At 37.9% G+C, this 26,433-nt stretch overlaps 1 protein-coding gene and 1 pseudogene across 1 annotated transcript in view; one reads left to right on the forward strand and one right to left on the reverse strand.

Annotated features, from left to right (window-relative positions):
• TXNDC16 (thioredoxin domain containing 16) overlaps positions 1–26,433 on the reverse strand; it is a 108,631-nt gene that overhangs the window by 37,845 nt on the left and 44,353 nt on the right. Inside the window, exons 10-14 of the mRNA XM_024734795.1 lie at positions 15,894–16,060; positions 15,451–15,511; positions 10,336–10,459; positions 6,161–6,304; positions 5,222–5,281 (exon numbers count right to left, since the gene is read on the reverse strand). Coding sequence (XP_024590563.1) covers positions 5,222–5,281; positions 6,161–6,304; positions 10,336–10,459; positions 15,451–15,511; positions 15,894–16,060 — 556 coding nt within the window. The remainder of the gene's footprint in view (positions 1–5,221; positions 5,282–6,160; positions 6,305–10,335; positions 10,460–15,450; positions 15,512–15,893; positions 16,061–26,433) is intronic.
• On the forward strand, positions 12,711–13,830 carry LOC112392904 (adiponectin receptor protein 1 pseudogene; annotated as a pseudogene).

Raw genomic sequence — 26,433 nt, forward strand, 5'->3', positions numbered from 1 at the left:
GGTGTGTTTTTCCTAGAGTTTATCCTGTATGGGATTCTCTGTGCTTCCTGGACTTGATTGACTATTTCCTTTCCCATGTTAGGGAACTTTTCAACTATAATCTCTTCAAATATTTTCTCAGACCCTTTCTTTTTCTCTTCTTCTTCTGGGACCCCAGTAATTCGAATGTTGGTGCGTCTCGTGTTGTCCCAGAGGTCTCTGAGGTTGTCTTCAATTCTTTTCATTCTTTTTTCTTTTTTCTACTCCTCAGCAGTTATTTCCACCATGTTGTCTTCCAGCTCACTTATTCGTTCTTCTGCCTCCATTATTCTGTTATTGATTCCTTCTAGTGTATTTTTCTTGTGTTGTTCATCTCTGTTGTTTGTTCTTTACTTCTTCCAGATCTTTGTTAAACATTTCCTGTATTTTCTCAATCCATGCCTCCATTCTATTTCTGAGATTCTGGATCATCTTTATATCATTACTATAAATTGGTGCTGAGATGGGGACCTCCTTGAGACCTCACTCTGATGAATATTCCCTGGGATCTGAGGTTCTCTGTTAGTCCAGTGGTTTGGACTCAGAGCTCCCACTGCAGGAGCTATGGCCAGACCCCGGGCTTGTGAACCAGGATCCTGCAAGCTGCCGGTTCACTTTGGGGTTCCTTCCATCTCCTTGGGGATCAGAGTTCCCCACCAGCAGCTGGCAGGCGCCCTAGTTGTGGGGAGACACTATCTCTGCATCTTCCCACCTCACCATCTTGACCCCACCTCTATATCCCATTCTTATTACAACTTCTCAGCAGCATGAAACACTCCAGCTGAAACACTCTCTTCCCTTGATTTTCTGCAGCACCTTCCTCTATTGGCTCCCATCCCCACACCTGACTCTCTAGCTGCTCCATTTTGGTCCCTCTTGCAGGCTCTTCTGCCAGTGGAGTCAGGAGTTCCCCCAAGGCTCAGTTTAAGCTGCTTTCTCTTCTTGTTCTACCCTCTCTTCTAGACAATCTCAATAATCATCGACAATCTAATGAATCCTAAATTTATAGCTTTGGCCCAGGCTCATCCTTTAAAGTTCCAGACCAATGTATTCTTACTGCCTTCTCTAGTTCCCTTTGAACGGAAACATCCTCAAACTCAAGATGTCTAAAACAAATATGGTTTTTTTCCTCTGAATAGTAGTGAATGTTGCCATCTTTGTATAACTCGGAAAACAAAGTACCATTTCTTGCGCCTCCCCATTCCTAAACTCCACAGGTCTAATCACATCAATCAGCATGCCCTTCAATTTTACCATCTGAATTTTAAATACCTCTTATATCTGTCCCTCTCTCTTCACTGCCATCATTTATCATTTCTCCTAATTTATCTCCCTGAATTCGATATGTCTCTACACTGAAGCTAGAGATATCTTTTCAAAACTCAAATCTACTTTGCTACCAGCCCACACCCACCAGTTTCTGCAGTCAGGTCTTTTCACCCCTTTAGATCTCTGCACGTGTGACCACTTCAAGGAAGCCTCCTCTGACACCCTGATCTGCATCAGATTCCTATGCTCTTAGAGGACCAAGCTCTTTTCCCTATCTCATCATGTAATTATGTACTCATCTGTGTTGTTGTACGATTAGAGCTCCCTGAGAGTAGGGACTGTGTCTGTTTTCCTTGTCACTGGTTTTCCAGCACCCAGAGTGGTCCTTGAACATGAAACACCTTAAATATGTGTGTGAATAAACTAACACATGGAATTCATTTAGGGCTTCACATACCCATCCTGTCTAAATATTATAATTTCTTATTTACTTATTTAAAATATTATAATCTCTTCTCAGCCCAAGAAAACACATCATAGTGGAATTCCAAAGAGAAATTTCTACTTGTTCTATACTAATACAGTTGACCCTTGAATAACACAGGTTTCAACTGTGCAGGTCCACTTATATGTGGGTTTTTCTCAATAGTAAATATTACAGTACTACACATTCCATGGTTGGATGAATCCATGGATATGGAACCTCAGATATGGTGCAACCATGTATACAGAGGGCCAAATCTGTTATTCTTGGATTTTCTACTGCACAGAGGGTCAACATCCCTAATCCTTGTGTTGTTTAAGTCAACTGTGTATGGAAGGCCCTCCAAAATGTGTAACTAATTAGGTGAAGAGATATCAAAAAACAAATGACAAAGCACCACACAACTCAGCTAGTGAAAGAATAAATTCTAATAAAAGGAAACTTTAATATAATATTAGATCAAAGAAGGAATCTTTGTGTATCAATATAGGTTATATCCTACTTTAAGATGTTATCTACCCTTATGACTAAAATTGTGAAATGCAGTATTTTAATATCTTATTGCCAAAAGTTTTAATACTGAAACTTCTTTCTTACATTTTAAATGATCCTAGATTATATCTCATAGATGCAATAACTTACTACCTTAGATTTAGTGTTAGCAATCTGTTTGATAATATAGGCAGGGTCTAGTCTGTCTTATTCACCACTATAAACCTGCTGCCTAGTACAATGTCTGTTACCTATTATGTGCCCAATAAAAAATTTGTGAAATGTGCCCTGATATTTCTTCGTGAACAAATTTTCAATGTTTACACTAAAGTATATTAATACCTGAATATTATATGTGCATATAGACAAAAATAAATTCTTATTCCTTGTAAAGCTGGATCTACTCTATAAAGTTCTCTTACCCTTTATTTTAATCATTTAGTCAATAAATATCTAGTGGTGCTTGTACTGGTGCTTGTTCAGACAATATCATATTATGTACTGCCACCCAAGGATGGAACATGGTGTTATTACAAATGTAGTTCTTTCCCTTCAATAAGCATCCTCAATGGGTCTACTGCTAAAAATGTTATTATTCCTTTGTCCAAGTTGAAAACTTTGATGTTATCTTTAAAACTGGAAAAAGAATATTGATACATATCATTAAAAGTTATAAGGCTACTTATACTGAAGTTATCACATTTTTATTTTCTTTCCTGTAAAATGGTTTCAACACTTAATCATGTTTCAAATGGAAATAGTCTAATATTCTAAGATGACTGTAGTATTACATTCCACATACTTTATCAATGCAGCAATTCCAAATAGGGGTCTTAATTTAAAAGAAAAACAAAACAAAACAGACTCTCTTAGCTACAGATACTATGTAATTATAAAAACTTGACATTTGCTGCCACCTTGTGACTGAGTATAAAATATTCTCCATCCTCTTGTACTAAGAGATAAAAAGTGGCTTTTTCCCAAGTCAATATGAGAGATTACAGGACTAAAGGACCAAAGTATTACAATATTTTCCCAATTTACAAAATTACAGTATAGGCTTCACCATAGACACAAAACACTATTGTTACATATAGTATGCATTTCTATATTAAGCCTCATGAACTTCCAAAACAATCCATTTATCTGATATCTAATTACTAACAGGATTGTTATTCATAAAGAACATACTAATCAAAAAAGGAATCAAGCCCTTGGGTTGGTTATCTGCTTTTTTATTCTACAAACACATACAACTAAGAGTCCTTGCATTGAGGGGTCACATCTTTATTTGGTCATTAACAGAGAAGAAAGTAAGAGAATCTTTTTCCATTTTCATTTGGTATCTAACCAAATGGGCTGGGGAGGGGGGAATAATTCTATTATTCAGGGACATTATCCAATTACTATTTCATTGTGGTTTATATTTCCCCCCTTTTTCTTTCTTCTAATTATTTACCAATAAGGCTGGAAAACCTAAGAGAGGAAACTTAAATCTGTCTATAAATTGCCACCATAAAGGAGAATCTAAAAGAGAATGACAAGATTGCTTTAAAAAAAACAAAGTTAAGGGGCTTCCCTGGTGGCGCAGTGGTTGAGAGTCCGCCTGCCAATGCAGGGGACACGGGTTCGTGCCCCGTTTCGGGAGGATCCCACATGCCACGGAGCAGCTGGGCCCGTGAGCCATGGCCGCTGAGCCTGCGCGTCCGGAGTCTGTGCTCCGCAACAGGAGAGGCCACAACAGTGAGAGGCCCGCGTACCGCAAAAAAAAAAAAAAAGTTAGGGATCACAGTATCTATAGACTTAATCATCTCTTCACTTGGGGAATGAAATAATCAAAAGTTGGATCAAATGTGGTTGGGAAATGAATGGAAGAGAAATGGTTCAAAAATGATTTTTTATACCTCTGATGTTTTTATTACTGTAGAACATGTTGCGTTTAGGATTGACTTTCTGGAATCAATTTCTTGAGTTCACAAAAGTCCCCAATATATAAGTTGTATATCAGTACACATTTTCCACTAAATAAAACAAAATTTATGAAACTCTACTACATTTGCTTAATCATTTACTCAACAACTATTAAACACCAGATATTCTGTAATGTAATGCAATGCACCAAGTCCAGTGAGCCGAGTATAAGACACAGTCTCCACCCATAAGGAACTTACTAAATAATGAAAGAGCCTATAAGCTAGTGCCTCAAAACTAAATGGTGGATGCATTCCTGGAGTAGCCAAGAAAAAGCCTATTTAGCCATAATAGCTTTTATTAACAAGAAAAACAGAGTAGGAGGAAATCATATTAAAGACACAAAGCATGATATATTCTGTCTTATTCAAGTGATTACAAAACATTATACTTACCTAAGCCAACACTATCTGTCTCTTACTAATGCTAAGAGGCCTCCCTACTCCTCCTTTTTTCTTTGCTGGGATGGTGGCATAGACATTTTGAGTTCATTCCTTGGATTCTTATTTGTCTACCACTGAATCAGGTTTCATAGAATAGTTAAAATAAAAAGATCCTGGCTATTAAAAAATATCCTAACCGTATAGCTTCAAGAACACTGGTATCTTAGTTCCTTCATTAGGATGTGGTCTTATCTATCAAATTTTTATTTAAAAGTATTTAGTATATATAGTATTTAGTATATATTTAATAATATTTAACAGTAACTGGCACAGAGTAGGCACTCAATAAATGTTTGCTGAATGACTGAATTCAGCCAAAAAGATTACTGGATTAACTATGTAGCTACAAGACAGTTTTATGAAGACAATCAAAGTGAATGCTTCTGAGAGTTCTGAAACTCATGGTTCATTAACTTATTAACCTTGGAGATACAAACATAATAACCTGAAATTTTACATGGGTTTCTACATCTTTAGCATGACACAGTTATACAAATAGCTATGGCTCAAAATCAGGAAAATAAGCATGCATACCACAGTATACCTTTCAACTTAATTGCCACATCGATGTAGGACTGCAGAAATGCCATGGATACTGCCTGCCCTACATTAAAATAAAAAATTAAACAGATATTACAATGTACATATCTCTAAAGCAGTGGTCCCCAACCTTTTTGGCACCAGGAACTGGTTTCGTGGAAGACAATTTTTCCACGGACTAGAGGGTGAGGGGATAGTTTCGGGATGATTCAAGCACATTACATTTATTGTGCATTTTATTTCCCTTATTATTACATTGTAATATATAATGAAATAATTATACAACTCACCACAATGCTGACAGGAGGCAGAGCTCAGGCAGTAATGCGAGCAATGGAGAGTGGCTATAAATACAGATGAAGCTTCGCCAGCTTGCCTGCTGCTCACCTCCTGCCGTGTGGCCCGGTTCCTAACAGGCCACAGACCAGTACCGGTCCATGGCCCGGGGGTTGGGGACCCCTGCTCTAAAGCATCCATACTTATATATAATGAACATATAGATTTATGGGGTTTCCCCAAATTGTTATTTATTAATAAGAAATATCCTAGTATGCAGTAGTCAATATTGTTCAAACATTTAAGAGGGTTTCTGCGTTCATACTGCAAGGAGTATACTTGAACAGCTATTGTTTGAGGATAAAAGCAATATAGTGCCTATAAATCTATAATAACTGTTAATCAGTCGTTAGCTTGAATAACAATAATTTTTCTAAATTAGTAAGCTTAACATCTAGTTTAATCATTAACCTTCAATTTGTAAGTCAGATATATATAATCAGTTTTACAACCCCAGAATCAGCTAGAAGTAAATATTTCAAAGTGTGGAACATATGAAAATTATGTCACTTTACAATGTGCAGTAACAGAATGCAAAAATAAAATCTGCCTACTTTAAATGCCCTAATATGCAATATAGTAGTCACCTCTAAAGACTCATACTCACAACCAGCATAGAAAAGCACTATGCTGTCAGAAGCTGTTACTGTCGCATTAAATGTCTCTTCTGTTAGTTCCACTGTGAGCTCCAAAGGTAACTGTCTCTTCCTGTCTCTGTAAACAGTTTCTGCCACTTCATCATCTTGAATATCTAAAATGTTTGAAGAGAAATTAATATAAATATAAATGTATAATTTAAAAAATTTAAGCTCTTCTCCCAGGCAAGCATGTGAAAATTTGGTATTTTATAAAAACTTTTGAATTCATACAATCTTAATATTTAAAATGCATGATATTAAGAAAACTTTCCAGTTGTCTGGCTTCCTATCTTAAATGACTCTCAGATGCTTCCTGACCCAGAAAGTGTCAAGTTTTAGTCAATTCCAAAAGGCGTTAAACTTGTCAAGAAATAATATAAATATTGCTCTTTTATTTCTAATCAACATATTAATTTATAAGCCAAAAAAGTCCTACCATACATATTTGACAGTGTTTCTTTAGCTTCTACTACATGCCAAGCACTGTGACAGACATTAAGGAAAGTGGTAAACAAAGCAGACATAGTCCCTGACCACACAGAGCCTCAATCTATGGAAAAGTCAGTCAATAAACTGATCACTAAATAAATATATAACTATAAATGTGATCAGTTTAAGAGGAAAGGTTAAATACACAGTGAGAGATATTAACAGGGAGATTTAGATTGGGAGATCCAAAGTCCACCAGATAAAGAATCAATAAAAGGATGTTTTAGGCAAAGGGAAAACACATGCAAAGCTCTGAGAAATAAGAGCTAAGCATATTCTAGGTACTGAGGGAAGGCAAATTTGACTAAAACAAGATGGCCTGAAGAAATAACATGAGAAAACTCTAGGCTAGACAGTAGCTGGATTATAAGAGGCCATATAAGCCAAGAATTTTGGATTTTATTCTAAGTGTATTGAGTTAAGGGTGGATTCTGAATATGTAAAAAACTTTCATTAACCACAATATATAGAAATATTGAATCATTATGGTGTACAACTAAAACTAACATGTTACATGTCAATTAAATCTTAAAAAAACAAAACTTTAAGATAGACAGATAGATCCATCCACCCACCCATTCATCCATCCATCAAAGTATGTGGTAAAAAAATAAAAAACACATTATGAACTCACAAATATCCCACTGGAATTTATATAGATTGTATGATAACACTGGAGGGACATCTAACTTGATAAGAGAGACAAGCTTCCTAGAAGAGTTGACACAAGCTGAACATTAAAAGAAAAATAAAACTTAGGCAGGCAGCAGAGGCATATGGAGTAAAAGGAACAGCATGTACAAAGCAACAGTGGCATGAAAAATCATGATGAAGTTGAAATCTGAACACTGACTCTGATATTAAGAATTATTGTTAACTTTGTAGATGTAGTAATAGCATTAATTATGTTAATTTTAAAAGGAGAATCCTTACATTTCTCAAATACACAGGGAAATATTTATGGATGAATTTGTATGTTTGGAATTTGCTGCAAAATAATAAAGGGAGGGCAGTGATTGGAATAGGATTAGCCATAAACTGATGGTGGCTGGGCGAGGCCAGGTAATGGGTACCTGGAGATTTGTTCTATTATGCTGTCTACTTTATGGTAAGTTTATAATTCTCTGTAACAAGATATTAAAAAGAAAGGAAGGGAGGAAGTGAGAAAGGCAATGCATTCAGAAAACTAAATTATTATTTTCCATATGATTGCTAATACTATAAAATAAAATACTAGGTCTGGATTTCAGTACCATATTGGCAATTTTTAGCTGTGTAACTCTAGTCAGTTATATAACTCTGTGTCTCAATATTCAAACCTGTGAAACATAAGAGTTCGACTATTAATTTTAAGGTACTTTTAAATACCACATTCTATGACACTAAAAGTTATGCCCTCAATACCAAAATTAATAAAGGCCAATTTTCTCATTTACTGTGTTTGTTTCTTATTATTCATGTATTTTCATTTTCCTGCCAGTCCATTCTTATTTCCCAATCCATCCTTTCTTCTCTTATCTTGTCCAAACACCTCCTTCTTGCTTCCCCATTCTCTTAATAAGCCACCCTCATTTAAAAATTTATAATTTATAAATTTATTTATTCCTCAGCAGCCACACGTTTGTTATTTTTTCTCATACTCTCCTTTTGGAGACCTCAGTCCATTTAATTCTGATTCATCTTGTGCCCATTTCCTTTGAAGGGCATTTTTCTTTATATTCCGCTCTTATATGGTAACAAACTCTTTCCAAACCCTCATCCATGTCTCATATAAATGGGAATGAAATGAAAATGAGAAGGAAACTGTGTATATGGGCATGACATCAAACTATATTATGGGTCAGTATGGATTACAAACATAGGAAGTTAAGACCAAAAAAAAAAAAACCCCAAAAAACAAAACAAAACAAAAAATTCCACTACAAAGCAAAAAAAGAAAGCTGTTTAAGAAACATGAGAACTGGGCTGAGGAGAGAAGATAGGGGAGAGTTAGAAAAAAAGAGAAGGCAGCACCAGCAGGCAAACTAAAGCCAGAGAATCAGGAAGTACAACAGGAGACATGGCAACAATGAAATTTTGAAACAGGCAACTAGCCACTGAGGACAGGAATCTTATTAAATTTACAGATGATTCCTCTGACTCTGAAGAATATATGAACCATGATAGGAATAAAGCAGGGAGCAAGAGAGCAAAACACAGATCTGCCTATACAATGACGATGCTATGGAGAAGAACTCTGGCTTAAATCACAAGCAATTCTAACTTCTGTATATCAGAAAAATACTAGAGCAGTGCTCAAACCAAGAAGCTGGTCACCAGTAATAGTTAAAGCTCAGAGCCCTTATTAAATTTATAATATAGATGTTGATCCTCATAATAAAGAGACCTCATGAAAACAATATGTAAATTACTTCCATCTCGGGAATCACGATAATAGGACTATATAAAAAGTATTTACGGGACTTCCCTGGTGGCACAGTGGTTAAGAATCCACCAGCCAATGCAGGGGACAAGGGTTTGAGCCCTGGTCCGGGAAGATCCCACACGCCACGGAGCAGCTAAGCCCGTGTGCCACAACTACTGAGCCTATGCTCTAGAGCCTGTGAGCCACTACTACTGAGCCTGCACACCTAGAACCTATGGTCCACAACAAGAGAAGTCACCACAATGAGAAACCCGTGCACTGCAACGAAGAGTAGCTCTCGCTCGCCGCAACTAGAGAAAGCCCACACACAGCAACAAAGACCCAACACAGCCAAAAATTAATTAATTAATTAATTAAAAAAAAAAGTATTTACTAAATGGGACTCATGATAATAGTACTATATAAAAATTCAAGTATTTACTAAATGGGATACTAGAATGTACAAGACATAATCCCTGCCTTAGAAATTTTGTAGACCAATAGAGAAGAGAGAAAAGTAAATAAGCAATTTCAGAATAGGACTGATGTTATAAAAGAAGTACTAGGAATGATAATGATCATAAGTAAGATTTCAAGTCAGAATGCTCCACATGCCGTTTGTGTGACACTGGGCAGATCACTTAACTGAGCTAAAACACAGATTTTTTTCCTCTACAAAACGAAGGTGACCTCAGCTAACTCAGAGGACAGCTATCAAAGTAAATAATGAGTGGGAAATAGCCTTGAAAACTACAGAATACTTCAAAAATGTAAGCAATAAGAGCAATAAAAAGAAAAGCAGAAATAACATATTAAAAAGAATTATTAAAATGTTATCAAAATCTACTCCCTATACTGCTAACAATTGGATTCATTGACAAATACAACTATATTTATCAGAATTTCATAACCTAATAGGAATAATAAAAATAAAATACCATACTGTGGCTCCTGGGTCCTTTTTAAACACGGAGTAGACCAGTAGGGCTGAAAGAACTGATGTGGAGGATAAAGGCACACTTGTGGAAAGCTAGAAGCCTGACATGTAACAGTGAAAGGTATCGCACTAAACAAAATAGAGCATCCTTATATCTTTACACCTCATCAAGTGGCTAAAATGAAATTCAAAATTAATTTCTTCAGGCCTCTTCACATTCTTGAATGTGACAGTTAATTCACTGAAATTTCCCTGACCTTAAGGATGCTGGGCATAAATGGAAGGGCAGCATGATCATCAAAAAAACATATTACCCATATCTGGACCTTCAATGTCATTGTCTTCATCTTCGTGCATTTCCTCAATGTGCATATTACTTTCCACACGGGATACGATTAAATCAATATTACTTAACACCAAAAATTCCACTGGCACTCCCTAGAAATACATTAATTTTAAAAGATATGACTAAAATATAACAAAGCATTTTAATATAAAAATGTTTTACTTGTTTGATACTAAAATGAAATGAAACTAAACCTCTGAACTTCAATTTTAATATATTTTTTTAAAAAGGTAAATTAACTCCACGATCACTATTAAAAGCATCCAAAGTATACGTTATAGAAAGATAGTGTGTGCTACTGAAAAAGAGGGCAAAAAAGAACTGAAAGTCTCGCTTGCTTCTTGTCACAATTACATTACACTGACATCTGAAGCATTTTACATATAACAGTAAGTCCCACCTCAATACAACTGAGGTATAAAAATATCTACAATTTTATTGCAAACAGAGACAATATTATTTTGTATTCTACAGAAATATTCAAAATAATACTTCATCTAAAAAAATTCCACTAAAAAGTTTAATTGCCTGTTTAGCCATAAACATAAAAATACTATCTGCCCCTAGGTATTTTAAGAATACCAAATTCTATTCCATTGAAATTGTTCCATTAAAATTTCTTTCACTAAGCCTCAACCAAAACATTTTTAAAACATGAAATTTTAGGCCACTGGATTATTTTAGTAAATTATCCCTGCTGCAACCTCATGATAAAACTTGAAGGGATGAGGAGTTGCTTCTTATGGATGAGCAAAGAACGTGGTTTCTTGAGATGGAATTCACTGCTGGTGAAGATGCTGTGAAGACTGTTGAAACGACAACAAAGGATTGAGAATATTACAAAAACTAAGTTGATAAAGCAGCAGCAGGGTCTGAGAGGATTGATTCCAATTGTGAAAGACGTTCTACTCTGGGTAAAATTCTACCAGCAGCATTGCTCTGTAGCATACTACAGAGAAATCTTTCATGAAAGGAAGAGTCGATCAATGGGGCAAACTTCACTGTCGTCTGATCTTAAGAAACTGCCGCAGCCACTGCCCTGGTCGGTCAGCAGCCACGTCAACATCAAGGCGGGACCCTCCACAAGCAAAAAGATTACAACTCAATGAAGGCTCAGATGATGGTTAGCATTTTTTTAGCAATTAGGAATTTTTAAATTAAGGCATATACATTGTTTTTTTAGACATAATGCTATGGCACACTTACTAGACTACAGTATAGTATATATATAACTTTTATATGCACTGGGACAACAGCATGAACTTTAATTCTTCTACAAAACCTATTTCCCAATAACAAATTAAGTAATTTTTTACTTAGGGGTCTTTACCTAATAGTAAAAAAAATAGCTTCAGTAAGTATTCTTTCCATTACCTGGTCAAAAAGCAAAGCATACTAGCCCCACAGTGTACACATTTGAACAATACTACAGTTCTCAAAGTATTTTCCTATTGGGTCTTATAAAACTTCTTGTAAGTTAGAAGGGGAGGTTTTACGACTATTTCACAAATGAGAAATCTGAGCTTGAAGAAGTTAATTCAGTTATCTGGACCCAGAACTAGCAGGAACAGAATCCAAGTCTTCTGACTCTTTAGCCCAGTATTCCTATCATAGACTTATGCAAGGGAATTTAAGTTTAAACTGTCTGGCAGTTCATAAACATATCAACAATTTTTTAGCACATGTATATAATATTTACAAGATGTTCAGAACTAAAGAGTTCTTAATTAAGAACAATTTAAGGAAAAAGGGACATTAACAGAAATTTACAGAGTAAATACAAATGACCTAACTAGTCAAAGTTATCAAAGACATGCAAATTAATACTGAAACTTTTTTTGTGTATAGAAATGATTTTTTTTTTAAGGTTACCATTCAGTATTGGCAAAGATGTATGAGAAACAAGAAATTCCAAACCCTGCTGGTAAAAGTATAACCCTTCTGGAGGGAAATTTGACAATGCATTTTAAAAGTCTTAAAAATTCCCATTTCCTTTAATAAAACTTACTTCCAGAAATTTAGCAAAAGAATCAGTGACGTCCAAAACAGTGTACAAAGGCAGGCATCACAGCACAATAGCAAGTAATGAAATATAACTGTACATGAAAAGCAGGATATATAGCATGATCCTAAATTTCTTTACAGTATATATATAGGCAGAAGATTCGCACCGTTTGGCCACAGGCCGCCTCCAGTGCCGCGGGATGTAGCGCGGGGTCCACGGCCCCGAGCAGAGCCCGCCGCCCGCCTGTCTTCCATCACAGGGAACTCTTTGCTCCCTGGGCCCTAGAGACCCCACCCTTTCCCCAAGCTGAAGCCACAGGGCATTGAGGTGCCAGCCAGATGTCTTCTCACAAAGGACCTGTGGTGGCCCAGGGCAATGGGGCTCCTGCCGGGAACAGGGAGGCTGACACAGCGGAGCTGGCTGAGCTGGGCCCCCTGCTAGAGGAGCTAAGCAAGCAGGGCATCGCCAGCCCAAGCAAAGCTAAAGAAGAGCAGGCACGCCCAGTGCCTCAGGAAGATGAGGAGGAGGGCTGCGTGCCGACACTTCCCTTGCAAGCCCACCATGCCGTGGAGAAGATGGAGGAGTTTGTGCATAAGGTCTGGGAGGGGTGCTGGAGGGTCATCCTGCACGACAGTGCTCCCCGACTGGCTGAAGGACAACGACTACCTGCTGCACGGCCACAGGCCGCCCATGCCCTCCTTCCGGGCCTGCTTCAAGAGCATCTTCCGCATCCACACGGAGACAGGCAACATCTGGACCCACCTGCTTGGTTTTGTGCTGTTTCTCTTTCTGGGAATCCTGACCATGCTCAGACCAACATGTACTTCATGACCCCCCTTCAGGAGAAGGTGGTGTTCGGGATGTTCTTCCCAGGCACGGTGCTCTGCCTCAGCTTCTCCTGGCTCTTTCACACTGTCTATTATCACTCAGAGAAGGTCTCTCAGACCTTTTCCCAACTGGATTATTCAGGGATTGCCCTGCTGATTACGGGGAGCTTTGTCCCCTGGCTCTGTTACTCCTTCTACTGCTCCCCACAGCCACGGCTCATCTACCTCTCCAGCGTGGGCACCTCTGCCATCATTGTGGTGCAGTGGCACTGGTTTGCCACTCCTAAGCACCGGCAGACAAGAGCAGGGGTGTTCCTGGGGCTTGGCTTGAGCGGCATCGTGCCCACCATGCACTTTACAATCGTGGAGGGCTTCGTCAAGGCCACCACGGTGGGCCAGATGGGCTGGTTCTTCCTCATAGCTGTGATGTACATCACCAGAGCTGGCCTTTATGCTGCACGGATTCCCGAGCACTTCTTCCCTGGAAAATCCAACATATGGTTCTAGTCTCATCAGATCTTCCACGTCCTGGTGGTAGCAGCCGCCTTCATCCACTTCTACGGGGTCTCCAACTTTCAGGAGTTCCGACATGGCCTGGAAGGGGGGCTGTACTGATGACTCCCTCCTCTGAGCCGCCCTGCAAGGGCACAGGAGGAACTTCCCAAGTGCTTTTAAAATAACTTCTTTGCTGAAGTGACAGCAAGGGTCTGAGTTGTCTGTTTCTAGAAGAAACCTCATAGAGAATTCAGTACCAACCGACCTTCAGCCCACTTCACACTCCTGGGCATTAAACTCTCCTTTCCCTCGCTGAGAGCAGTGGGGATGGGCAGACGTGGCCGCCTCACCACTGAGCCGTGCCCTCCTCAGTAAGGCAACTACTGTCCCCTCACAGAGATGGGGCTTTGAAACTCATGTTGAGATTTTACACCCCCTCCAACCATTCTGGGGAAAAATGATGGACTGGGACTCTTCAGAAATTCTGTTTCCAGAAGAAACTGTCCCTCCCTCCCCCCCGTCTTGACTTTGTAACCTGGCTTATAACAGGCCATCCGTTTTTGTAGCACACTTTTGAAAAACAATGATAACCTCGTCCATCTTTTTAGGGCCTGGACCTGCTCACACAGCAGCAAGAACAAAGCCACCAACTTTTACACAGCCCGGCTAATCATGGAAGTGTGTCCAGGCTTCAGATAACTTGAGTTTTAATTTTTTCTTGGCAGAGTAATGTAAAATTAAAGTGGGGAAAGATATTTAATATTTAATACTAAGCTTTAAAAAGAAACCTGCTATCATTGCTATGTATCTTGATGCAAAGACTATGATGATAATAAAAGAGTACAGAAGACACTTGGCATTCAAAAAAAATTAATAAAGAATACATATATATTTAAATAAACACACACACATGGAGAGACAGAGTAACAGATGAAAAAAAACACACCAAAATGTTAACAGCAATTATCTTTGAATAGTGGCAATTCACAGAATTTTCCTATAATAAGTGTATGTTACTTTAGGACCGCATGTATTAAATAAGCAGACACTGTAGACCAATATATAAAATGACTAACCTCTTCTGCTCTTTTGAAGACCACATTAGCATTCTTAGGAAAGTCCACTTCCAAAGAGTCCCTTTTTCAAAATGGAAATAAATGTTTTAAGTTTCCAGAAGAAACTGTCCCTCCCTCCCCCCCGTCTTGACTTTGTAACCTGGCTTATAACAGGCCATCCGTTTTTGTAGCACACTTTTGAAAAACAATGATAACCTCGTCCATCTTTTTAGGGCCTGGACCTGCTCACACAGCAGCAAGAACAAAGCCACCAACTTTTACACAGCCCGGCTAATCATGGAAGTGTGTCCAGGCTTCAGATAACTTGAGTTTTAATTTTTTCTTGGCAGAGTAATGTAAAATTAAAGTGGGGAAAGATATTTAATATTTAATACTAAGCTTTAAAAAGAAACCTGCTATCATTGCTATGTATCTTGATGCAAAGACTATGATGATAATAAAAGAGTACAGAAGACACTTGGCATTCAAAAAAAATTAATAAAGAATACATATATATTTAAATAAACACACACACATGGAGAGACAGAGTAACAGATGAAAAAAAACACACCAAAATGTTAACAGCAATTATCTTTGAATAGTGGCAATTCACAGAATTTTCCTATAATAAGTGTATGTTACTTTAGGACCGCATGTATTAAATAAGCAGACACTGTAGACCAATATATAAAATGACTAACCTCTTCTGCTCTTTTGAAGACCACATTAGCATTCTTAGGAAAGTCCACTTCCAAAGAGTCCCTTTTTCAAAATGGAAATAAATGTTTTATGTTGTTAATCTCAAGAATAATAGTCATCCAGGATGTCAATCTAAAATAGAGCTGTAAGTTCTAAAAAATGTTTATGAAGAAAGATTACAATTTAGCGAGTCTGAGAAATTTTACACATAAATACAGATCAGATTTTCTACCCTCTGTCTCAATCTACAGCTTCACTTAGCAAAGTTTAAAGGTCTAAATATTAATCAAGCTGATAATTAAAGACTTTAGCTCAGCAACTGGTTTTAACTACATTAGAGTCCATTAGAGATCTGATTTTATTTATAAGTGAACAGATTGCCGTATAAGAAAAATATTAGTGTTCTGCTAAATACAGTATAGTGACTACTTTATGTTCAAAATACCTTAACAGGAGCAGAACTCCTGCTTTTCCCAGAAGACGCCAAGCAACCCATTCTGCAGTTGTTCTATCAGCTTCATATGTAGCTTGTTGACTGACAATAAAAACCAGTGGTAATCCTAGTTGAAGATGAACAGTTGAAACTTGTTGAGGATCTTCAGCAACTTCAGTCTTCATTTAGAAAAAGAACAAAACGTCTTTACTGTGTGATAATAATGTTCCAATATTTGGATTTAAACCCTGCTAATTCTTATCAATAAAGACGAGTGAAAAAACAAGTCTGTGAAATAAATCCATTAACATTAACAGAAATGGTCTCATGATTTTCTAAGTTTAATGCTCCCAGTGTACCCGTATAGTTTAAGCATTATGAAACTAACAAATTTTACAAGGAGTTAAACAGAAATTTACAACCATAAAGAATAAGGATATTATAAAGAAACAAAAAAAACAATAAAAAACTGTGGTACTGATAAATAAAGAGATATTCGAAACAAAAAGAACAGATAACTAAGGAACAAATACTTCCACATAAGAATTTAACATATAATGACATATTACAGAACAATGAGGAACATCTGAGTTGACATCAGCTTGAATATACACATCTAATTTCACCCCCTCCAGAAATCCCAGCACAAACTACAGCAGTAGGATTTTTCAAAAGAGATAAACATACATATGTGAAGAAAGGAAAAGAGAAAAGGCAGCAAAATTTTGGAAGCTGGAGAACAAAACCCTAAAGCCATGAGAGAGGAAAAGCTAAGAGACAATTTCACTTTAACTGCAGAATCCTAAAATTGCTCAGGAACTGTCACTGCCTGGTGTCTCTGGAACTGGGAGAGAAATATTGGAAGGGGAATGGCAGGAAGGCTCCAAAATAAGGAGGAACAGGTAAAACTTTTGAGGAAGCATTAGATCCCTAGATTCCCCTCCCCAACTCCATGAACTTAGGTCCCTCCCTCACACCAGAAGAAATCTGGCCGGACTGCAGGAACAGCTGAGAGTGGGAATACCATACCCAAAGCAGGGGGATTGAGTACCCAAATGCTGAGACTCCTTTTAGCCCTTTCCCACTCAGTTTCCAGTATGCTAGCAGCCAGACTTCTGTACACCAGCAGAAAACTGGAAGTTCCTTTTCTGGGGACCTTGAGTAACCACAAGAAAAAGTTTAATGCTACTGACATTGAGGTTCACCAGAAAGCAGCCCAGATCCAATCACCCTATGGAGCTCAGAGTTAACAAGTGCGATCGACAGCCTCAGAATTTCCAATCAGCTTTTTTAGTTTCAGATTCTAAATCATGAACAAAGAGTAACAAGCATCTAAGGACAGCCTCTAACATGAAAGACAGAGACCAGAACAAACAGAAAAACAAGTAACGTGGAGGAAACAGACTATTCAGAAGAAGGTTCAGAAAACCACCAAAGAGAAGCTCAAAAGGATGGGAAGATAGATTATCCATAAAGAAATGAAAAATAAAGTTGAATAAATCTGCCAGAAAGTATAGCAAAAGACAGATGGATAATAGAAGAGATAAAATTGAGGGACTAGTTCAAGGGGCCCAACATTCAAATAGGAGTCCCAGAAAGAGAGAAGGGAGAAAACAGAAGGGAAGAAATCATCACTGAAATACACACAAAAGTTTCCCACAACTGAAGAAGCATGAGCTGCCAGATTGAAAGAGCCCACTGAGTAACCAGCAGAGTGGATAAAAGCAGATACACGGGAAGATGCATTCTTGTAAAATTTCTAATTATTGAGGTGTTTTTTAATCATAAAAGTTTTCACAGAGGAATCTATATTTACCTATGGTAAGCAGAATTCTAAGATGGTCCCCAAGATTCCTGGTGTACACCTATATTTTGTATAATCCTAATTCCTTGAGTGTGGGTGATACTTATAGCAGAGTCACTCCCTGGATTAGGTCACACCATGTAAGACTGTCATAGCACAAAGGAGTGAGATTTGTCTGCTGGCTTTGATGGAGAAAACTGCAATTTTTTGAGGGGGCCACATGGTCAGGATCTGAGAACAGCCTGTAGGAGGTAAGAGCAACACCGGGAAACAGCCAGCGAGAAGGTGGGAACCTCAGTGCTACAACAACACAGAGCTCAATTATGCCAAAACCTGAATGCGTGTAACAGCCTGAAGGAGTAGAAAAGCCTGGTTTTTTCTTTGTGTATTTGGAGAACTATAAGAAATTTAGTATTAAAAAAGTAAAAAGGGGGAAAAGACAGTAAGACTGGAGCTCTGGCAAGGGGACAAATCATTAAAAACTATATATATCCTCCTAAGAAGGTAGGGCTTTATTCTGTAAATAATTGGAAGCCAGTTAGGAACTGCAAAAATTATGGTAACAAGATCATATATGTGTATTTAAAATATATCACTCTGTTTAAAAAAAAAAAGAAAAAAGGGACTTCCCTGGTGGTCCAGTGGTTAAGACTCTGGGGAACGAAGATCCCACATGCCATGTGGCCAAAAAAACCAAAGAACAGAAACAAAAAAACATATACTAAAAACCAATGAATCCTACAATTTAAATGGGTGAATTCAATGATATGTGAACTATATCTCAACAAAGATGTTTTATAAATAAATAAATAAAATAAATGATATCACTCTGCAAGCAACAGAGAGCATAAACTTAAAGAGAGTGAAGTACAGGAATACAGTATAGACCAGATCAGTTTTTATTGCTAAAATAGTACACGAGAGAGAGGATTAAAGATCCTTAAAGCGCTGGCTGTTAGGATGAAGAATTCAAAAGATATTTAAGATCTAAAATTAGATGCAGAGAGATGTAGGAGTTGAGAATGGCTTTCCAGGTTTCTGCCATGAATGACCGGACAATAAATTAACCAAGATAATGGAGCAAGAACAGATGGTAAAGGATAACACATTAATGCCGGACATGTAGAGCTTCGGAGAAAGACATCTAGTTAGTAGTTAAATATATGGGACAGGAACTCTGAAGAAACGTCGGACCTGAAAATTCAAATCTGAGAATCAGTGTAGTTAATGCCATAGAAACAGATGAGGGTGTGTTCCAAGCATCTATCACTGTGTATGTAGCAAAGCACGCCAACACCTGATGGCTTAAAGTAACAAGAATCATTTATTTTGTCCATATGTCTGCAAGCTCATCTCTGGTCCACATTGCATTAGTGGGGCATTTCGACTGGAAGGTGAAGGTTCCACTTTAAAGATGGCTCATTCACTGGCTAGCAAGCTGTTGCTGACTATTATGAGCTCAGCCAGAACCGTGGGCTGCGGACCTCAGTTCCTCTTCACATGACTTCTCCTCAGGCTTAATTTCACGGAAAAGTAGCTGGGTTTTAAGAATGAGCAATCAAAGAGAGCAAGGCAGAAGCACATGGCATTCTATGACACAGAAGCCACATATCATCATTTCAGCCTTATTCTACTGGTCAAGGCAGTCACAAAGGCTCAATCGTGTTCAAGGAGAGAAGACATAGACTCTACCACTGGACAGGCACATTCATAATGTCACACGATAAGGAGAGTTTATGAGATGGGAGAGTTGTTATTGCCATCTTTGGAAAATTTAATCAAAGTCTGGTAGGATGAGGCTTTGGGGGGCTTGGAGAGAGAAGTGAGTATATTTTGCAAGTGGGACAGATATGAATTGTTGTAGTCAATGGTCTACTCTCTGGCTACAATTTCCACCCGTATCACATGCAAATAACACTTCTCTCCAAGATTTCCAAGCCTCATCCCATCAGACTTTGAGACCAATGCAAACTCTAAGATCTCATCGTCTACATTCAGGTCTAGTGTGGTCTCTTGGATATAGCTCCTTGAGAACTATTCCTCTCAATGTGAAGAAATGAATGAATTATTTTTCCTCATTCTCAATAGACAATGATGGAACAGGCAAAAGATAACCACTATATACATTGCTGTTTGAAAGGGGAGAAAGCAGAAGCATAAAATGGTCATTAGTGTGTAGGGATTCTGAAGCCCGTTCAGGCATATGGGCCAGTTCCTTGATTAGGGCTCAGTCCTACTCCCTAAGGGTTTGTTCTCTGAGGCTCTGGGTTACATATTTGGGCTCTTGACCTGCCCTCCAACTCATCCTTTCTTGCATACAAAAAAAGGGAGCCTGTGTCTGCAGCTGAGCAGATTTCTCAGTCATTTCCTGTCCATAGAATATGGGGAGTCTAAAGACTTCTTTTCATTTTGTGCTGTTTCTGTCCCTTTCCATACAAGCTGGTATACTTCTTCTAAAACCCTGTGGTTCCTTAATTATAAAGTTATAATCCATTCCATTAGACAAAAGACAAAATTACAAATGTCCTTGATAGACAGAAAAAGTAATAGAGTAGTACCAAGAAGATTGCTAATAGTACCATAAAAATTACTAATAATTTTATATATCTATAAAAATATGTATATTTTTAAAATTATAAATTAGTATAAAATATACAAAAGTGACAGAAGCACTCTTGCACCAGGGGTGAGAAATACAACTTAGAAATTTTCAAAAAACGATATAAGAAAATGAAGGACTATAAGAGACCGCTATGAACTATTATATACCAACAAATTAGATAAACTAGAAGAAACTGATAAACTCCCAGACATATACACCTACCAAGACTGAATCAAGGACTTCCCTGGTGATGCAGTGGTTAAGACTCCATGCTCCCACTGCAGGGGGCACAGGTTTGACCCCTGGTTGGGGAACTAAGATCCCATATGCCACACAGCATGGCCAAAAAAAAAGACTGAATAAAGAAGAAATAGAAACTCTGAACATATAACTAGTAAGGAGAGACTGAATCAGCAATCAAAAATCTCCTAACATAGTAAACTGCAGGCAGAGATGACTTCACTGTAGAATTCTATCACACATTTCAAAAGAATTAATGCCAATCCTTCTCAAACTCTTCCAAAAAAATAAAGAGGAGGGAACACTTCCAAACTTATTGTATGAGGCCAACATTTTTCTCATACCAAAACCAGACAAAGATACTATAAGAAGACTACAGACCAATATCCCTGATGAAAACTCATGCAAATATCCTCAATAAAATACTAATAAAATGAATTCAACAAAACTTTAAAAGGATTAAACACCATGACCAAGAGGGACTGATTCCTGGGATGCAGGGATGGTTCAACATATGAAAATCAGGATTGGTTCAAGATGGCGGAGTAGAAGGACGTGCTCTCACTCCCTCTTGCAAAAACACCAGAATCACAACTAACTGCTGAACAATCATCGACAGGAAGACACTGGAACTCACCAGAAAAGATACCCCACCTCCAAAGACAAAGGAGAAGCCACAATGAGACGGCTGGAGGGGCGCAAACACAATAAAATCAAATCCCGTAACTGCTGCGTGGGTGACTCACAAACTGGAGAACACTTATACCACAGAAGTCCACCCACTGGAGTGAAGGTTCTGAGCCCCACGTCAGGCTTCCCAATCTGGGGGTCCAGCAACGAAAGGAGGAATTCCTAGAGAATCAGACTTTGAAGGCTAACGGGATTTGATTGCAGGACTTTGACAGGACTGGGGGAAACAGAGACTCTACTCTTGGTGGGCACACACAAACTAGTGTGTGCATCAGGACTCAGGGAAAGGAGCAGTGACCCCATAGGAGACTGAATAAGATCTACCTGCTAGTGTTGGAGGGTCTCTTGCAGAGGCGGGGGTGGCTGTGTCTCACCGTGAGGACAAGGACACTGGCAGCAGAAGTTCTGGGAATTACTCCTTGGCGTGAGAACTCCCAGAGTCCGCCATGAGCCCCCCGCAAAGAGCCTGGGGAGGCTCCAGAGTTGGGTCGCCTCAGGCCAAACAACCAACAAGGAGGGAACCCAGCCCCACCCATGAGCAGACAAGTGGATTAAGTTTTACTAAGCTCTGCCCACCAAAGCAACAGCCAGCTCTACCCACCACCAGTCCCTCCCATCAGGAAACTTGCACAAGCCTCTTAGATAGCCTCATCCACCAGAGGGCAGACAGCAGAAGCAAGAAGAACTACAATCCTGCAGCCTGTGGAACAAAAACCACATTCACAGAAAGATAGACAAGATGAAAAGGCAGAGGACTATGTACCAGATGAAGGAACAAGATAAAACCCCAGGAAAACAACTAAATGAAGTGGATATAGTCAACCTTCCAGAAAAAGAATTCAGAATGATAGTGAAGATGATCCAGGACCTCAGAAAAAGAATGGAGGTAAAGATCAAGAAGATGCAAGAAATGTTTAAAAAAGACCTAGAAGAATTAAAGAATATAGGAAATTCCATCCCAAAACAGCAGATTACACTTTATTCTCGAGTGTGCATGGAACATTCTCCAGGACAGATCACATCTTGGGTCACAAATCAAGCCTCAGGAAATTTAAGAAAATTGAAATCATATCAAGCATCTTTTCTGACCACAACACTATGAGATTAGAAATCAATTACAGGGAAGAAAACGTAAAAAACACAAACACATGGAGGCTAAACAATACGTTACTAAATATCCAACAGATCACTGAAGAAATCAAAGAGGAAATCAAAAACTACCTACAGACAAATGATAATGAAAACACGACAATCCAAAACCTATGGGATGCAGCAAAAGCAGTTCTAAGAGGGAAGTTTACAGCTATACAAGCCTACCTCAAGAAACAAGAAAAATCTCACATAAACAATCTATCCTTATACCTAAAGGACCTAGAGGAAGAAGAACAAACAAAACCCAAAGTTAGCAGAAGGAAGGAAATCATAAAGATCAGAGCAGAAATAAATGAAATAGAAACAAAGAAAACAATAGCAAAGATCAATAAAACTAAAAGCTGGTTCTTTGAGAAGATAAACAACATTGATAAACCATTAGCCAGACTCATCAAGAAAAAGAGGGAGAGGACTCAAATCAACAAAATTGGAAATGAAAAAAGAGAAGTTACAACAGACACTGCAGAAATACAAAGCATCCTAAGAGACTACTACAAGCAACTATATGCCAACAAAATGGACAACCTAGAAGAAATGGACAAATTCTTAGAAAGGTATAACCTTCCAAGATTGAACAAGGAAGAAATAGAAAATATGAACAGACCAATCACAAGTAATGAAATTGAAACTGTGATTAAAAATCTTCCAACGAACAAAAGCCCAGGACCAGATGGTTTCACAGGTGAATTCTATCAAACATTTAGAGAAGAGCTAACACCCATCTTTCTGAAACTCTTCCAAAAAACTGCAGAGGAAGGAACACTCCCAAACTCATTCTACAAGGCCACCATCACCCTGATATGAAAACCAAAGATACTACCAAAAATGAAAATTACAGACCAATATCACTGATGAATATAGATGCAAAAATCCTCAATGAAATACTAGCAAACAGAATCCAACAACACATTAAAAGGATCATACACCATGATCAAGTGGGATTTACCCCAGGGATGCAAGCATTCTTCAATACATGCAAACCAATCAATGTGATACACCATATTAACAAATTGAAGAATAAAAACCATAAGATCATCTCAATAGATGCAGAAAAAGCCTTTGACAAAATTCAACACCTATTTATCATAAAAATTCTCCAGAAAGTGGGCATAGAGGGAACCTACCTCAACATAATGAAGGCCATATATGACAAACCCACAGCAAACATCATTCTCAATGGTGAAAAACTGAAAGCATTTCCTCTAAGATCAGGAACAAGAGAAGGATGTCCACTCTTGCCACTATTACTCAACATAGTTATGGAAGTCCTAGCCACAGCAATCAGAGAAGAAAAAGAAATAAAAGGAATATAAATTGTAAAAGAAGAAGTAAAACTGTCAGTGTTTGCAGATGACATAATACTATACATAGAGAATCGTATACATAGAGATTCCTAAAGATGCCACCAGAAAACTACTAGAGCTAATCAATGAATTTGGTAGAGTTGCAGGATACAAAATTATTGCACAGAAACCTCTGGCATTCCTATATACTAATGAAAAATCTGAAAGAGAAATTAAGGAAACACTCCCATTTACTATTGCAACAAAAAGAATAAAATACCTAGGAATAAACCTATCTAGGGAGACAAAAGACCTGTATGTAGAAAACTATGAGACACTGTTGAAAGAAATTAAAGATGATACCAACAGATGGAGAGATATACCATATTCTTGGATTGGAAGAATCAATATTATGAAAATGACTATACTACCCAAAGCAATCTACAGATTCAATGCAATCCCTATCAAATTACCAATGGCCTTTTTTTTTTTTTACAGAACTAGAACAAACAATCTTAAAATTTGTATGGAGACACAAAAGACCCCGAATAGCCAAAGCAGTTTTGAGGGGAAAAAAACGGAGCTGGAGGAATCAGACTCCCTGACTTCAGATTATACTACAAAGCTACAGTATTAAACGTAATATGGAACTGCCACAAAAACAGAAATATAGATCAATGGAACAGGATAGAAAGCCCAAAGATAAACCCATGCTCCTACGGTCAACTAATCTATGACAAAGGAGGCAAGGATATACAATGGAGAAAAGACAGCCTCTTCAATAAGTGGTGCTGGGAAAACTGGACAGCTACATGAAAAAGAATGAAATTAGAACACTCCATAACACCATACACAAAAATAAACTCAAAAAAGATTAGAGATGTAAATGTAAGACCGGACACTATAAAACTTTTAGATGAAAACATAGGAGGAACATTCTTTGACATAAATCACAGCAAGATCTTCTTTGATCCACCTCCTAGAGTAATGGAAATAAAAACAAAAATAAACAAATGGGACCTAATGAAATTTAAAAGCTTTTGCAAAGCAAAAGAAACTACAAACAAGACGAAAAGACAACCCTCAAAATGGGAAAAAATATTTGCAAGTGAATCAGTGGACAAAGGATTAATCTCCAAAATATATAAACAGCTCATGCAGCTCAATATTAAAAAAAAAAAAAAACCAATCCAAAACTGGGCAGAAGACCTAAATAGATGTTTCTCCAAAGAGGACATACAGATGGCCAAGAAGCACATGAAAAGCTGCTCAACGTCACTAATTATTAGAGAAATGCAAATCAAAACTACAAGGAGGTATCACCTCACACCAGTTAGAATGCGCATCATCAGAATATCTACAAACAACAAATGCTGGAGAGGGTGTCGGAAAAGGGAACCCTCTTGCACTGTTGGTGGGAAGGTAAATTGATACAGCGACTATGGAGAACAGTATGGCAGTTCCTTAAAAAACTACAAATAGAATTACCATATGACCCAGCAATCCCACTACTGGGCATATACCCTGAGAAAACCATAATTCAAAAAGACACATGCACCCCAATGTTCATTGCAGCATTATTTACAATAGCCAGGTCATGAAAGCTACCTAAATGCCCACTGACAGAGGAATGGATAAAGAAGATGTGATACATATATAGAATGGAATATTACTCAGCCATAAAAAGGAATGAAATTGGGTCATTTGTAGAGACATGGATGGACCTACAGACTGTCGTACAGAGTGAAGTAAGTCAGAAAGAGAAAAACAAATATCGTATGTTAACACATATATGTGGAACCTAGAAAAATGGTACAGATGCACTGGTTTGCAAGACAGAAATAGAGACACGGATGTAGAGAACAAACTTATGGACACCAACGGGGGAAAACGGTGGGGGGGTGGGGTTGGTGGTGGTAGTGGTGTGATGAATTGAGAGATTGGGATTGACATGTACACACCGATGTGTATAAAATGGATGACTAATAAGAACATGCTGTATAAAAAAATAAATAAAAGAAAATTCCAAAAAAAGAAACCTCTTAAAGAAATTGAAAATAGAGGAAAAAACTAAATTTTAGTTTTGATTGCTATTCAAATGTAAACATTTTCCATCAATAGCTAATTTTCTATGTGGGTGTATATAGCATCTTTGCCCTATTTTCATATTATATTTTTACCACAGTAAAATAATTATGTACACATGTAATAAAAAATATGAAAATCATAAATGTAACACACCTCATTAACAATGGTCAAAAATCACATAATCATCTCAATTGATGCCGAAAAAGCATTTGACATAATTCAACACTCTTTCATGATAAAAACATTAAAAAACTAGGAAGAGAACCTCAACATAATAAATGTGATATATGAAAAGTGTACAGCTAACATACTCAATGGTGAAAAACTGAATGTTTTTCCTCTAAGATCAGGAACAAGGCAAGGATGTCCACTCTTGCCGCTTCTATTCAACATAGTACTGGAAGTCCTACCCAGAGCAACTAGGCAAGAAAAAGAAATAAGCATCTGAATGGGAAAGGTAGAAATAAAATTATCTCTGTTCACAGATGACATGGTCTTATATGTAGAAAACCCTAAAGAGTCCACAAAAATACTATTAGAACTAATGAATAAATTCAGCAAAGTTGCAGGATACAAAATCAACCCTCAAAAATCAGTTGTGGGGCTTCCCTGGTGGCGCAGCGGTTGAGAGTCCACCTGTCGATGCAGGGGACACGGGTTCGTGCCCTGGTCTGGGAAGATCCCACATGCTGC

This window comes from Neophocaena asiaeorientalis, unplaced genomic scaffold, assembly GCF_003031525.2.
Source record: "Neophocaena asiaeorientalis asiaeorientalis breed wild unplaced genomic scaffold, Neophocaena_asiaeorientalis_V1.1 scaffold547, whole genome shotgun sequence".
NCBI classification, from domain to species: Eukaryota; Metazoa; Chordata; class Mammalia; order Artiodactyla; family Phocoenidae; genus Neophocaena; species Neophocaena asiaeorientalis.